Source organism: Lissotriton helveticus, chromosome 12 (assembly GCF_964261635.1).
Source record: "Lissotriton helveticus chromosome 12, aLisHel1.1, whole genome shotgun sequence".
NCBI classification, from domain to species: Eukaryota; Metazoa; Chordata; class Amphibia; order Caudata; family Salamandridae; genus Lissotriton; species Lissotriton helveticus.
In genome coordinates this window covers 18,707,921-18,722,312 of record NC_136073.1, presented here as the reverse complement: position 1 = coordinate 18,722,312, position 14,392 = coordinate 18,707,921, and the positions used below count along the sequence as shown (strand labels likewise).

At 43.8% G+C, this 14,392-nt stretch overlaps 1 protein-coding gene across 1 annotated transcript in view; it reads right to left on the bottom strand.

Annotated features, from left to right (window-relative positions):
* Window positions 1-1,933: 1,933 nt before the first annotated feature.
* SLC5A5 (solute carrier family 5 member 5) overlaps window positions 1,934-14,392 on the bottom strand; it is a 75,966-nt gene continuing 63,507 nt past the window's right edge. The window contains exons 13-15 of the mRNA XM_078669573.1: window positions 5,361-5,464; window positions 3,272-3,387; window positions 1,934-2,940 (exon numbers count right to left, since the gene is read on the bottom strand). Coding sequence (XP_078525699.1) covers window positions 2,752-2,940; window positions 3,272-3,387; window positions 5,361-5,464 — 409 coding nt within the window. The 3' untranslated portion in view covers window positions 1,934-2,751. The remainder of the gene's footprint in view (window positions 2,941-3,271; window positions 3,388-5,360; window positions 5,465-14,392) is intronic.

Below are 14,392 nucleotides of genomic sequence, written 5' to 3'. Positions count from 1 at the left end.
CAGCTTTGCTCCTTCGAGTAATGTATGGCCTCTATAGGAGTGTACAGAGTAAGAGTTTAGACGCAAATCTCCCAAACTGTGTGTGAAGAACTACATACTGTTCCGGTAGGTAAAGAAACCGACACCGCAATCATGAAACCAGTCAGAGGAGACAGTCCGGAACCCCAAGGGACGCCACATGCAATTCACGTTATACCTTACGGGAACAGTGTATGTGTAACCTACTATGTTGTGCCATTCGAATGATGCTGTTTCCTCTCTTTAACTCCCTTTAATTCCACAGTTTGTTCTACCTTCACTTCACCCACTATTCCATAGCAATAAATGTATGACTTCATCCTCTTCACTTCTTCCTCTCTTCGAAAACCTTAATGGCAATTGGTTCCAACATCCTATTTGTAATTTCTTCAAATTCCAGTATAGTAAACCTATCCTAACTTTTAATTGAATTACGTCTGTTTTTTTAGCATAATTAAAACAATTAGGTACCTCGTTCAAGCACTAACATTTAATAAAACGAATTAACATTTTATATATAATAAACCAATACAAATTTTATGCAGATTACCACATACTTTATTTCATTAAATTAAACCCATTGATAACCTTGTTATAGTCCTAGATCTAACCATATTTATAAATCAATTTAAATAATATAAATATAATTAAATTAACTTATATTTTATTACATGATTACCCAGACTCTAGTCTAAATTAAATTAAAATAATATGTATTATACAGAACCTAATGCTAATCACAATCTTATATTACATGAAATACAACCATTCTTAATCAAATTTCAGTCACTTTTAGTAATCATTTCATTAACACTAACTGTATCACCAAATAGTTTTAAACATATTTTACATAAACCAATAAGTATTGTTATTCTACTTTAACCTTTAATTTATTTTACAAAATATGTGCCAGTCAATTATAGCCATACTTACCCTAACCTGACTTTAAATCAAATTATAATGTAAATTATTTGCAAATATGTATGTGCTTTGTTAACCCAAATGCTAATGAAGTTTACCATAAAAGATGTTTTTCCTCCTGACTCATTTGAGAGCAGGTGAAAATCAGTAATTACAAACTGAAAAAGGGATAGCGAAGTAATGGAAGGTCAGTAAATGACAGATCAAGTAAATGTTGGAGATCTTGAGTTAGGCTAATCAATATATTCTCAAGTTGGTCCCTCCACCGCCTCCCGTGGATTCTCCACCTGTCCGTGTTTACGGTTGCTCTGTATGTCCTGCGGGACCAATACAATACTCTCAGCTCTCCGTAGAGACATTAGACTTGAGGACCATCCGGAAATATCTCAAGATACTATGGATGGTTTTTCATCTGGCTGCTCACTGTGGGCCTAATTCACAAAGGGATTTAGGACTCGCAAAGTTACGTCTGCGGAGTCTCCACACTCATGGCAGAATGTTCAATGCGGAGATTGCGCCCAGTGTGCGAAGATTCAGCCACGAGTGGGGAGACTCTGCACCTGTGACTTTACGAGTCATAAGCTCCTTTGAGAATCTACGTTGTATGTGATTCTGTTGATTATGTACCCAAAGTTCTTCATTGGTCGAAAGATCGACAGGTAGTCCTGATCTTGTTAAGTTCTCAGGTACCAGGCATTGATCTCATTCCTATATTCAGCTATCTGTCTCTCATTAAGCCCTGGGTAGTGGTGTATGAGTGACGTGGCCACCGTGCCCAGGTATAGGATGTATCAGTGCCACTTGATCAAGATAAGTAAATAAAGATTTCCCAGTGCAAGATTATCCGGAGACGAAGAGTCCTGAAGAATCTTTTTAGATCACAAGTGATTGCATGTTCAGTGGGAGCTCGGAGCTGCCTGCAGCCTCAAACGCCCACAACTAAACTGGACAAGGTACCTACAAGCTGAAGGGACATCATGACATTTGTGGTCCTCATAAAATAAGAACAAACAAAATAATGGTTGTAATAATGACTGTTTATACAGACGTATAACTTCATGATTAGGCTTTCGGTAATACAGATTCAATGGGAAGCAGGAGTTTACTCCTGAAATGATGTTACAAAAAATGTGGACGCATTTCAACAGTAAAACCTGGTGCAATAACTTTCTTAATATGGGAAAATCATGCGGAAAGTGGTGCATAAAATACACACCAATTTTCTTAGTAATGCCCCAATAACATTGAACCTCTGAATTAACTGTATGCTGCAGAATTGATAATTCCAGATGCATCAGAATTACGAAACCTTCTTTTAAGTGCCTTAACCAGGTACAAGTGAGCAGCAAAGTGACGTACATATGGACGGGATCCACTGAAACATGGAAAGGTGGCCTTCTAGCGCCAAAAAACATTATAGTCGAGGAGGTTTTCTTCCAAGACTACATTCAGCTTGGCCTCTCTTGGGCATCAAGTGTCCTTGGAACCCCAATGAACAGTTTGATTTTTTTCATAAATAAGTAGATTTAACAATAAACTTTAGGGCCATGGGGCCTTGTCTTTAAGGATCATCTTAGATCAGAAATCCCTTTCTCTAGGAGGAAGGGATATCCTTTTTACCACATTAAATGTACAGAAAATATACAGTGCGATTAGTCATCAGCCACCGCGCTTGAACTCCAAAGCACACAGTTCAAAAGAACAGTAGGAGTGTTCCTTGTGTATTCTCTCTTTCACTTTCAGAGTTTCTAGTGACGGCTTCGCCGAAGGGTTTGTACTCTCCTAGGTTCCGGGGCTAGGGTTTGACCAGCCCTACACATTGGATTCCTTGGGCAGGTGGACACTGACGTCTTTCTGTGTGGACCTGGAGGTCCAATCCACGCCCCGCTCCTGGGGGCCCCCATTGTCCATAGCACTTTCGCTTTTGCCATTCACGATTAAGGATTTGACCACATCTGGCTCCTTCGCGCTGGTCAGCAGGAACATTGAAGCAGCACCGTCCTGTCGACAGGATGGAGAGAAAGATCATGATTCAAAGGATGCACGGCTAAAGTTGACTAGTCCTGCAAACGCCTACTGCAAGCACCTGCACGTGTCATGCCTGCATGGACTGGGAGTGGTGGCCATTGGTGTAATGACAGTAGACATGCAAGGAAAGCATGGGCTCAGGTCACAAAGACATTTGCACCCCTAAATTGAACTTAGCTCTCTCTGCTCCCTATTAATCCCTCGCTCAATTCCATTCTCCATTACCCTTTCCCCCCAGCTCCAGGAGCCCACCTCCCACTGCAAGGTCCCCTTTGCCCCAGACACCCCCTGAACCTAGGCTTACTGAATTGATGTTCCCCTCCGAGGCTTTCTTCTTCTTCAGGGATGGATCAGACGCGTCTGACTTCTTGAGGTCCCACCACAGCAGCCCGGGAGCGATCTCATGCCTCTTGGTTGGACCTGGACACACAATAGACCATTCACATTAGGACACAATGATGAGTTCAGTGGGCTGCCCTATATTCCAGCCAGAGTGTTGCATTTACCACTGCGGCATTCTTTTTGAGCTTGGCAGTAATGGGACAGGTGTCAAACATTTGCCGTGAGATGGCGGCCAACCTCGTCCACTCTGCCCTTCACACGGAGAATTGTAGTTTTCCCAATAGTTGGCACATCATCAGTGGCGAGCAGGCGGTGGTGAACATGGTCTCAGGCCGCCAGCCCTACTGATGGTAGGTTCCCAAATCCCAAAATGTCTTCCATGCACTAAGAGAAAACTCCCAAGCAAGTGAGGGTGCTGATTTTTAAATTTTTCAAAGAAAACCTCTTGTTTTGAGGGTGTATCTTCGAAAAATAGAACCAGAGTTTCTCACTCTAACACTTGGGGGTCCATTAGGATGGCGGGTGGACTTTGTCCGCCCGCCACCCTAACGGAGATCGGGACCGCCCGCCTAAAGGGCGGGGGTCCCGACATTGGCATTAGGATGCGCCCGCCACAGTGGCGGGCGCATTCCTCAAGTTAACATTGTGGCGGGCGGTGCTCACTGCACCGCCCGCCACAATGTTAAAAACAAATGCACGCATTTGCATAATCGAAGCTGCAGGCACCACGCGGTGCCTGCCGCTGCGATTATGCAAATGCAGGGGGGTACCACAGGTACCCCCCGCGTGCCACCCCCCTTTGGCCGTCACTCTGGGGGCCCACAGGGGCCCCCCAGCGTGAACACCGCATGCCTTAATGCCGCCACGGAAAAGCATTGCACAATGCCCATTGTAATATGGCTGGCGGTGTCTTATAGACACCGCCACCATATTCCACATTTTCCGCCCCGGCCGCAAGGTGACCGGGGCGGAAAAGTGGCGGGCGGTGTTTTCTTCCGCCGTGGTCCCCCCCGCCATACTAATATGGCGGGGGGGAATTCAGGGAAGGATGTCGGGCGGATTGCCCCCGCCAGGCTGGCGGTGGCTACCGCCAGCCTGGCGGGGGCAATCCGCCTGACATCCTAATGGGCCCCTAAATGTGTCAGGAGGCCACCGATGGGGCGGCAGAGGTGGTCCAGCTTGTATGCGAGTTCTTTGGTGATTCACCCCTTCCATTTACGTGTAATGTTTCCCACGTCTGTATTTGTGCAAATATGCAAGCATTTTTATCATGTGGGTGTCAAGACATTGCCTCAAAATGTTATTTGACAATATTGAATACAAAATTGCAGGTTTGCATAATTCCACTAGATGGCAGTGAATTGCAGCAAATCTGTCCTCTCATTTCACAAACATTGGCAAAGCCAGTAGGTCTGGCTTTGACTTCCAGCCATTTTGGCTTGATCAATGCATATTTTGTTTTGACATGGTTTTTGTAAAATGTTAATGACGAGGGAGTTGCTGGACCCTCAATAATATAAAAATAAATAAATTGTTCAAAGCAAAAATATTTTTGGGTCTTTAGAAGCTCAGAATGGCATAGTAGACTTTGGCACTGAATGGAACTACTTTGTGTGAGGAGGCACTGTTTGAGAAAGTGCAGATTGCTATCATTCACAGTAAGGTCAGCCAATGGCTGATGTGAAGCTGACCCATTGCCCTATTCTATATGCTGTAGTGGGCAGAAGAGCTATGTGACTGATGCAAAAACTGATCAGTGGGCGAGGGGGCAGCCTGAAAATGCCTGTAAACATTGTATTTATATTTAATTTTAGTAAAATCAATAGGTCGTGGCTCACACCATACATACAAACAACCTTCAGATGAGGTTCACGGTTTTGCAGAATTTGCATACATATGATATAGAGAGAAAATCTGCCAGCTTGGGCAATTCATGGTATGCAGTTAAAAGTGTAAAATTGTTGTCCTAATAATTCTCATCCTCTAGTTTTTCTTTTTTAGACAATTTGTTCACTTTTTCTATGTTCACAGCTCATCTGATGGTTTTTTACCTGTTAAGTAGCTGACCAGTACTCCGACAATGATAGTGGTTATTGTTCCGATAGCTCCATAGTACAGGTATGACAAGGCGTAAAAGTCATCTGCAATGGCTGGCCTGAAAAAGAAGCGGCATCTTCAAATTCAGGAAGTGACATCACAAATCTGTAACATTATAGGGATTGTGTAAAAGGCTAGCGATGGAGAAAGGCTGTCTTCTTTACAAGATTGCTGCCTGGAATTTTGCTCCCTAGATAAACACTTGTGGCAGTAGTTGCTGAGAATAAAAATTCAGGCGGCCATCTTGGATTGAGGACAGAAGTTCACCATTATTGCAAAAGGAAATTAAGTGGTTACAAAGAGTACACCTGGGCAAGAACATCAACAATACCCCCCAAAGCAAATATGATGCTTTGTACTGGATTTTTCTGCTTGTGATTTGATACTTTTTTCTTGATAATAAGCTCATGTGTGTAGAAATAATAATTGTGTTTAATTTTATCTGAAAGCAGTACACACAACCAAATCTGCTGAGGTATGCTTGGTTCCCTGCCAAAATGTAAATAAATAAATACTGGATTAAATGGCACAGAAATGCAGATTTGTTATTAAAGGAAAAGTGCATAATATGAACTAAGCTGCATTTTACACCTAAGTGCTTTGTTTTGTTACATAGTGTCCAAAAATACTGCAGCCGCGATTTTGCGCATCAGCTGAAGATAATCGGGTATGCCCCTCTGTCGCTAGCAGTTGCACAAACGTGAGCAATAAGAAGGGATGCCGATTTATGCCTGCCTTCAAATAATCTTCCTATCAAAGGTAAGCTGCCTGCATCAAAAATATATTTTATTCATGTATCCATAATATCTATGTCTCACATAATATTATAATACAGTCGAAAAAAATAACGATTTTACGAATTCATTTTTTAAAACAAATGAACCTACCCATTGCTGTTTTGATAGTATAGCCTTGACATGCTCAGCCCCAGCAGGTCTTTCTGTTAATTCACATAAAAAATGCCTTTCTATTTTTTGGGCGAAATACATCATCTTAGGATAATAAATGGCCCCTTAAAGTACTTAGGGGCAGATTTACAAGGACGGGCGCACCCCTGCATATCAGCAGGGATGCGCCAGGTAAAATGTGTCACGCAAGTTTACCCTTGCGCCACCACAGATGCGCCGCATTTACAATGCGGCTCATCGTGGCTCAAGGATAAACAGATGCGTGACGCATCTGATGGCGTAAGGGTGACGCATTGCTGGAGTCGTGTCGCAAGCGCGACGTGGTTTCAGCAATGCTTAGGGGCTGCCCATACCTGACATGCTGCGTCAAGCCTTACGCCTGCTTCAAGCAAGCGCAGGGTTTCGACGCAGCGGCGTCGGAAAAGTGACTCAGTGAAATCTTGTAGATTTCACTGCGTCACTTTTCAGAGGCTTTTTCTGACGGAACGCCACCCTGCATACATTAAACCTGACGCAGGTTTAAAGTGGCGCAGGGCTTTACAACGTGACACATCTCCCTAGATGGGTCACATTGTAAATAAGGCGCAACATGGCGCAGGGTTTACGCCGCCGCTGCGTCACAGAAGTGGTGGCGTAAATGTGTCGTAAGGGGCTTGTAAATCTGCCTCTGATTCTGCAACAGCTAGATCGCTACTTCTAAAAGCTGCGCAAAATTTGTCAAAAGTGTGTCGAATGCATGTAGAAAAAAGCTGAACGTTGGAAATAACTGTCCAAAATAAAGTCGAAAACTGCGATGCACTTTGGAAAGTAAACAGATCCGCAGACCCCTAGGTACGCGGCGCGCGGCCCTCTTATAGGGCCAGATGTATCAACACATTTCCCCATAGACACAGAATGGGCAAAACCCTTTGACACATCTGGCCCTTACTCCCTTAAATCGTGCGAATCCTCTTAGCAGGAAAAATAGGTTTCAAGAGTTAATATGATTTATATCCAATCTTCCACCCCCACTCAAGGGCGGTGAATGCTGGAGGTACAGGAAATGACATCATGCAGGCACTGAGGCTCACTTCCCTGTCACTCTGCTGTTTGCTCCACCACACCACACCCCCTACTTGCTGATGAGGGGCTCGAAGAAAGACCTGACTCTACAGAGGGGAGCATTGCCCCCAGAGTCGTGTTTACTTCCTGTACCTGCTGCTGCCTTCAGGACCCCAGGGCGGTGTCGTGGGTACCAAAGTGCAAGCCAGGTACTGACTTAGTTATTTCATAATCGGGGCTGTGATCACACTCGTGAGCTTTACAATTATTTAAAGTAGCCCTGGGTAAAACGTCCATTACGCTGGCGTAAGTTCGAAATACTTTCCTGTTACACTTGTGGCTCGGAGTTACGCGTTTACGCAACACGGCGTAATTGCGTTCCATTGAAGCTTGTATATCAGGTAAGGCCTTCCTTAGGACACGAATTTGCCAATGAAGGGAGACGATCAGCAGGGGAAGCCAATGGAGATCCATCAGGGTGGGGAGACGTGATCATATTCCTGCAGAGCCTGGTTGAAAATTGAGGGGCGTGTAGAATTCTCTTAAGAGCTGCTAGCTGGAGCCTGGGAGGCCAAGGAGCGAGCCATGGCCACCCCCCAGATGCAAGAGTACCGGGGCTTGAACAGCAGCTCTGAAGACCCTTTCTGGCAGAAACATTGTCGTAGATTTTTTGGGCAATGTGTTCCTTGAGGGTGAGGTTAGTGTGCACTGTGAAACGACCGGAGCAGGACGATAGGTCGCAGGAGCACTTTGATCGGAAATACCGTGAGTAACCATGCTGATTCACCACGACGCTCTGGGTAAGCAGCATTTTCCTTCCACAGGTTCAGTCCTAACCTATGCCTTTTCACAAATGCCTAGGGTCTTCTCTCCCTGCCAGGTGACCCAGGAGGCTTTAACAGCAAGTAGCAAGTGTGAGGAATTATGTATTATTCTTACCTGTACCTCACGCTATGCTCGTATCGCTGTGTAGCCCACCACCGCCACTACGCTGTAAAAATTCCCGCTATAAATCACATCAGCCATGAAAACCGTCATGGCCACGTTCAAACTGCCGCTCTAGGTCGTTCACGCACCTTAGAAGTCGGCACTATGTTGTGTTACCTGAATACCATTCTTATTGGTCCTCTCTTGTATGTCTGTTTGTGTCTCTGTGTTTTATGTACAGTAAAGCAGAGGGAATCCCCCTCTAACACGTACAGCACCTTAGCGAGTGCGACACTTTTTTATCACACACTAAACCACTTAATATAGTTTATTTTTTCACTCACACATGCTCATTGGTCCTGAGGAAAGCCAGTTTTAACAAAAGGCCTGGCTGAAACATGTAGACCACACAGGACGTAGGAGCTCATAATACACTCCACATCGTCCGCAAGCCTTTTTATCTGCTAGCAGGGGCCCAGGAATTAAAATTATCCTTATACCCTCGGGAACTGGGACCACCTGCATAGCTTTTAAACATCACGTTCATACCCACTATTCACTGCACACTCAGCAAGCATACCAGCTCCTCAGTAATCTGGAGTCGCAGCACACCCGGGACACATTCGGTGTCACTGTGGTGGGCCCGATGATGAAGCATGCCACCAACTAGGTTGGTGGGTGAGGGCTTCATGACCAAACCAAATGGTTTTCCTGCAGACGTACCTTCTGAGTCTCGTTAACACAACTAAGCTAGTCCTTTCTTGATATTTCTAAACGAAGTGACTTGGCATTCAATGATAGTTGAGGTTCAAAGCTGTCAAATTTCATGGCTTGGCTCAAACTTCAAGACGGAATGAATCTAGTGATTGTCAGAGTGCACTCAGCATCAGATGCTGCTCCACCGCTTTACGAGATCGCATGCGCCTCATAGGCTAGAGAAAGGTATTGTTTGTTGGCCAACCTGTGTGTTGCAATCATTCTTCTGCTGCCAAGCGATAGGATACACGAGGCTGACTAAGTCTGTTAAGTAATATCAGATACGTTTTTAAAGCTTTTACTATGACATGCTCCTTTTTTGACTCTTTCATTGCCAAGGAGAAAGCTCTGCAAATAAAGTTGTAAAATGCACATTGTGGTGAAATGTCAGACATGTGACAAAAAATTGGCACTTTGAATCGAGGCAGTCAGTGTCAGGTGCGCCGCACTCTTAGCGCGGCGAGAGCTTCTGTTAACGCGCTGTTAGGGTGGTGTGCGGTTCAGGATGTGCACTTGCAGGCAGGTTTCTTTGGTGTTCTGGCCTGGTGGCGCCATCTTGGACTATTAAACAACCCAATCCAAGATGCTGTCTCATCTATTCTTTCCTATGGTGAAAACTCCCAATCCAAGATGCCGGCTGTTTTCTTCCTGTGACTTGCTTCCTGTTCCTGGACAATTAACAGTATATAAGGTTGCTAGACCTTGTCAGGGCGGCGTCACAAACCTCCTTGTTCTGTGAACATCTTCCCAGTTAGTTCATTGTGTTCTTACTAGTATTCCTGCTTTTTTTGTCCTTTATTCCAGGTTGACCCTCTCCGTTGCCTCTAGCCCTTCTGGGATTTCTACCGGAAGGTTTTTGCGTCTTTGGCTTTTTCTCCTCCAGAAATGGTCCCTTTGCCGGGACATCCACTAGATTGGGATCTTTCCCTGTTGGCAGGGTGGCTTCGAAAATGGATTGCCCTTTCTTCAATGTCAAGGATGCTAGGTCTCAAAGTCAGCCACCACGACTAGCGATTGGCGCTCATAGCATTTGTACGCACTCCCAGATGGGAAATTGAGGTCTGTAGAAAAGCACTGATGGTACATTACTTAAACAGCCAAATCACCCTCTTGGGTAGCCCATCAAAAGCATAACAAAAAGGTCCCTTCCAATTTACTCTGCAGCATAGTAAAACTGTTAGTAACACTTTGCAAACCTCAGTGTGCTAAGGTTGGACAGGTTTAAAACAAAATTGGTGGGGAAAATCAAATAAAAATCGAGTTTGTGATGGAGTTAGCAGGAGAAGTCTCTTGCAAAATAAGGTTATATGGGAAATGTTTCTGTAACGTCAACAAAGTTTTCAATCTTCATGAACTGCAGAGTTTGTTAACTTTGCAAGCAAACTTTATAGTTTGCTTATCCCTTGCAAGATTGCCTTAGTACATGCTGTGTTTGGAAGCGAGGCGGGCCCTCCAGACTAATTGACTTCTTATGTGGTTTTTAGTGACTTACAGCCTGATTCATGAAACGAAAATCGGCTCGCAAAGGGCCAGATTCTGAGAATCTGGCCCTTTGCGAGCGCAATTATTGCATTTGGGATTCATCATCCCAAATGCAATAATCGCTATTATAGAATTCGCCATTTAAGGAATCTCTATTGTTGCAGGGTTTCTGTACTCACACAGAACTGTGCACAGAGGAGTGGAACCTCGGCAAATTAGGATGTCCCAAAACTTACCTTAGCAACCAACTCACCCCTTACCGAGCTAGCTACAGTGTCTCATTGGACATATCAAACTCCCAATGTTTAGACAAACCAGAACATGAACTTACAGTACCTCAGGGTACGTGGGACTCATGAACACTCTTTCGTTATATTATCATTGCAAACCAGAACATGGAGTAAAGAAGACACATGTGCATTTGAAATGTTTATTTACTAATGCCGTCTTCTCAGGCGCAGTATCTTAGATAATACAAGTATACTTATTATCAGTAGCAAAATTATCAGCATAGTTACTAAGACATAAAAAGCGAATGGTGACAGCATGTTAACATGCTGTAATGAATAAGAGTTAACAACACTTATATCTCACCCTCCCTAACACATATATTATATTATTAGCTAAGAAGGTCTCTTTGGGTTGTTTTAGGGCGGGCCCATACCTTAGTGTCCTAGCATGAAGGAATCACATCAGCATACACCAGCTCTCTCTGCATGTGCACCGCATCAAGTGTGTTAACAATTCTCGTGCAAAGCAATATCAATCCCGCCTCAAGCCCAAGTTGGCAAAGGCTGCACTTGTGTTATGACTATGAAGGCGTGGAGATCAGACCTCATAACAATTCCATATCGTGTTGCTCCTGAAACTTCAGCACTCTCCGTGCAGACATGGTTTATTAAACAAAACTGATATCAGAGCAATAACATATTATTCTCACATACACCACGGCAAACCACTAGGTTGAAAGCTAAGTCAACAATTAAGGGTCGTGTGCAGAAGTTGCAAGAAAGGAAAAATGGCGTTTAAATCTCAAATGTACCTATGCTAACTTAACACGATATAAGGATATATAGGAGCTATACAACACCCCCCCATGATCCGAGAACGGACTAAATAAGATAACAGAAGTGCCATCACATGAGAGCAGAATCCAATTATAAACGAGCATGAATAAAAATTCAATTATAAAATATAATGCTAAAAAATAGCCCACAAGTATAATGTGGCTCAAGCCAATAGGCAAGCAAAAATAAAATGTCTTGACCAAAAGTCAATAAAATCAAGGAAATGCTATCAATCAGCATGTCAATTTGAGGCAGTGTCTATGATAAGACTGTATATGAAAAGTAAGCCGCAACAGCCTCCAGGAGGAAGTCACTGTCCTCATCCGAAAACAGTTCAGCCATCCAATTTAAAAGATGAAAGGAACATACGTGATCTTCCAGCACCGGATCCTCTATAACCATCAGAGGACAGCTCGGTGGGTTTTCAAGAAAACTTTGTTCCAAGAAATTTCGCGCTGCCGACAACACATCCCAGGGACCCATTAGTCCATGTGCCACCGCCAAGGCCATAATCCTTTCGTCAGAACAAACCAACTCGTGAGCAATGATAGGACTCATCAGTTGATCAAAATCGACGTCAGAAGATATTGGTCCGCAGAGACACAAATCAATGGCCCAAAGGAAATCACAGGTCAGGCAGCGAAATACAGGCTGGACACAGGTGAAATAGGAGAACCGAAAAGATAATCCAAACGCCGTGCTTAGAGTCGCCAACGGCAGTGTGCCATAATAATCAAGCATGCGGTTGCGAAACCGCGTCAGTAGCAGCTGTGCGTGGTCTTGCACAGGAAGGGCATCCATATTTAAAAAGGCAGAAAACCACCAATGCGCCAGCCGCTAATGCAAGTAAAAACGGGAACCCTCCAAATAAGGACGAAAAAATAGAATGGAAGAAGGCAGGGATGACTCCAAAAATCTTCTCAAAGGAAGTCACGAGACCACCGCTAACAACTTTAAAAAAATGTGCTAGGCCCGTTGTGGAGGATGCGTTAAAGATAGAACGGACCATGGCTCCGAAATGCAAAGGCAAATCTGTGTTTAAAAGAGCCTGAACCTCCGTACGGGTGTTAGCAATGTGAAGCACGAAAGTTTCACGGGCCGAGCTCAAGGCCACCTCTTTCTGGGACAATAGAGCTCTTATTCTAGCCATGCCGCTGAATTCTGCTCCCAAGGTCGGTATCTGTGGCCAAATGGAAGACTCCCTATGTTCACGTGTGGGAGGATAAAGAACATTTCTGCAGCAAATAACTCGCTCACTAACTGTTACTATGAAAGCTATACCTTTAATTAAACCACAACAGTTTTCATTATTGAGCATTAAATAACTACCATTCTCTAACAATTTAAACGTGGGGATGATAGCAGGAACTGGCGTGCCCTGTAAAACGCAAGCCATATTCGGCCGGTCCTTGTTACAAGAACCGTGTAACTGTATGTGTCTGCACATTAAAGAATGATCTGGCGTCTCAGTACACTCATCCCCTGTTAGATAAACTTCTTGTTCATCCTTGAAACATCTGTATGTGTATGGGAGTGACCAGACCTCATGAAGAAAACCGCTACCTAAGGGTTCAAAACGACCTATTGGCACATATTTCATACAATTTGAAAACTTATATAAAGCAAAAGGCAGCGTTATTAAACCGTGGATAAGCCACGTAGCAGCAGTGGCTTCTGCCACAGAAAAAGGTAAAGATTCCAACCTTTCAATATGTAGCATAGAAAAGGAAGCATCACGCATTGAAAGCAAGCGTTGTTTGTCTGTCAAATTAAACGGTGCAAATAAAGAGGAAACGTTCATGTATCCCCAGGGAACTTTACCCATTTTCAGAGTCTGAAGTGTCCATGCAAACTGCATGATTGACCGCAATTGATTTTGACCGTGGTATAATACTGACACTTCATCATGCACAATATCAACAACAGACGACACAATATTATCTAATGTGTAAATTCTAGAGGAAAGCACGTTAATGCTATTGTCAACAACTGCAAGCACTTTCTCAAGATTCGCCTGATCAATAGCCCTAAGGCGTGAAGCAGCCTCAATCTGTGACAGTTTCCAAATTTCATTGTAAACCCCATATAACCACCTTTTCGACCTGCCACTAGCTGGGCCTTTAATGAAATCATTCAAATCCACGTCTGCATTCAGTTTGGAAAGGTGATACTTAACCGCAGGTAAAGTTGAATGTTTCAGCCAAGCTTGACACAACTTGCCCACAGAGTAAGAGGTGACAGTATGACTCAAATCAAACCGGGGATCAGATCTAACAGCCTTAAAACCGTCAGTTATATTCAAAAACCTTTTTTGGCAAGAATCAGCACTACGGTGCCAAAGCAGCCAACCCTTGGGATTCATACTGGAAATGTTAAAGGAGGAATTAAGAAGCAGAGCCTGTATATCTTTAATGGACAATTGAGTAAAATTACTCCAATTCTCATATTCCTCCAACTCCGGGAAAGACGGGGTGTTTAACCTTTTAGATGTAGCCAATCCAAAGCATGTGGTCTGGGAAATGGTTTCATTTAAAAACAACATATGATTTGGGATGAGACATGCACGGTGCAAAGCCTCAGTGCCTCGTACCTGCCAGGCCCTTGAACCCCAAACTGATTTAAGGTCTATTGTTTCCTTCCATAACTCATAGCCCCCAGTAACTAATTGATCTAGGAAGGCCTTCGAGTACAACAATTTTGTATCGGTAAGTCTAACCTTGGACAGTGGCTGTTTGTGAAATTTAAAATAAAAGGACTCGGGATTGGACTGGTTAAAGTCAGTGAAATAAGTATACTTTTTAAGAA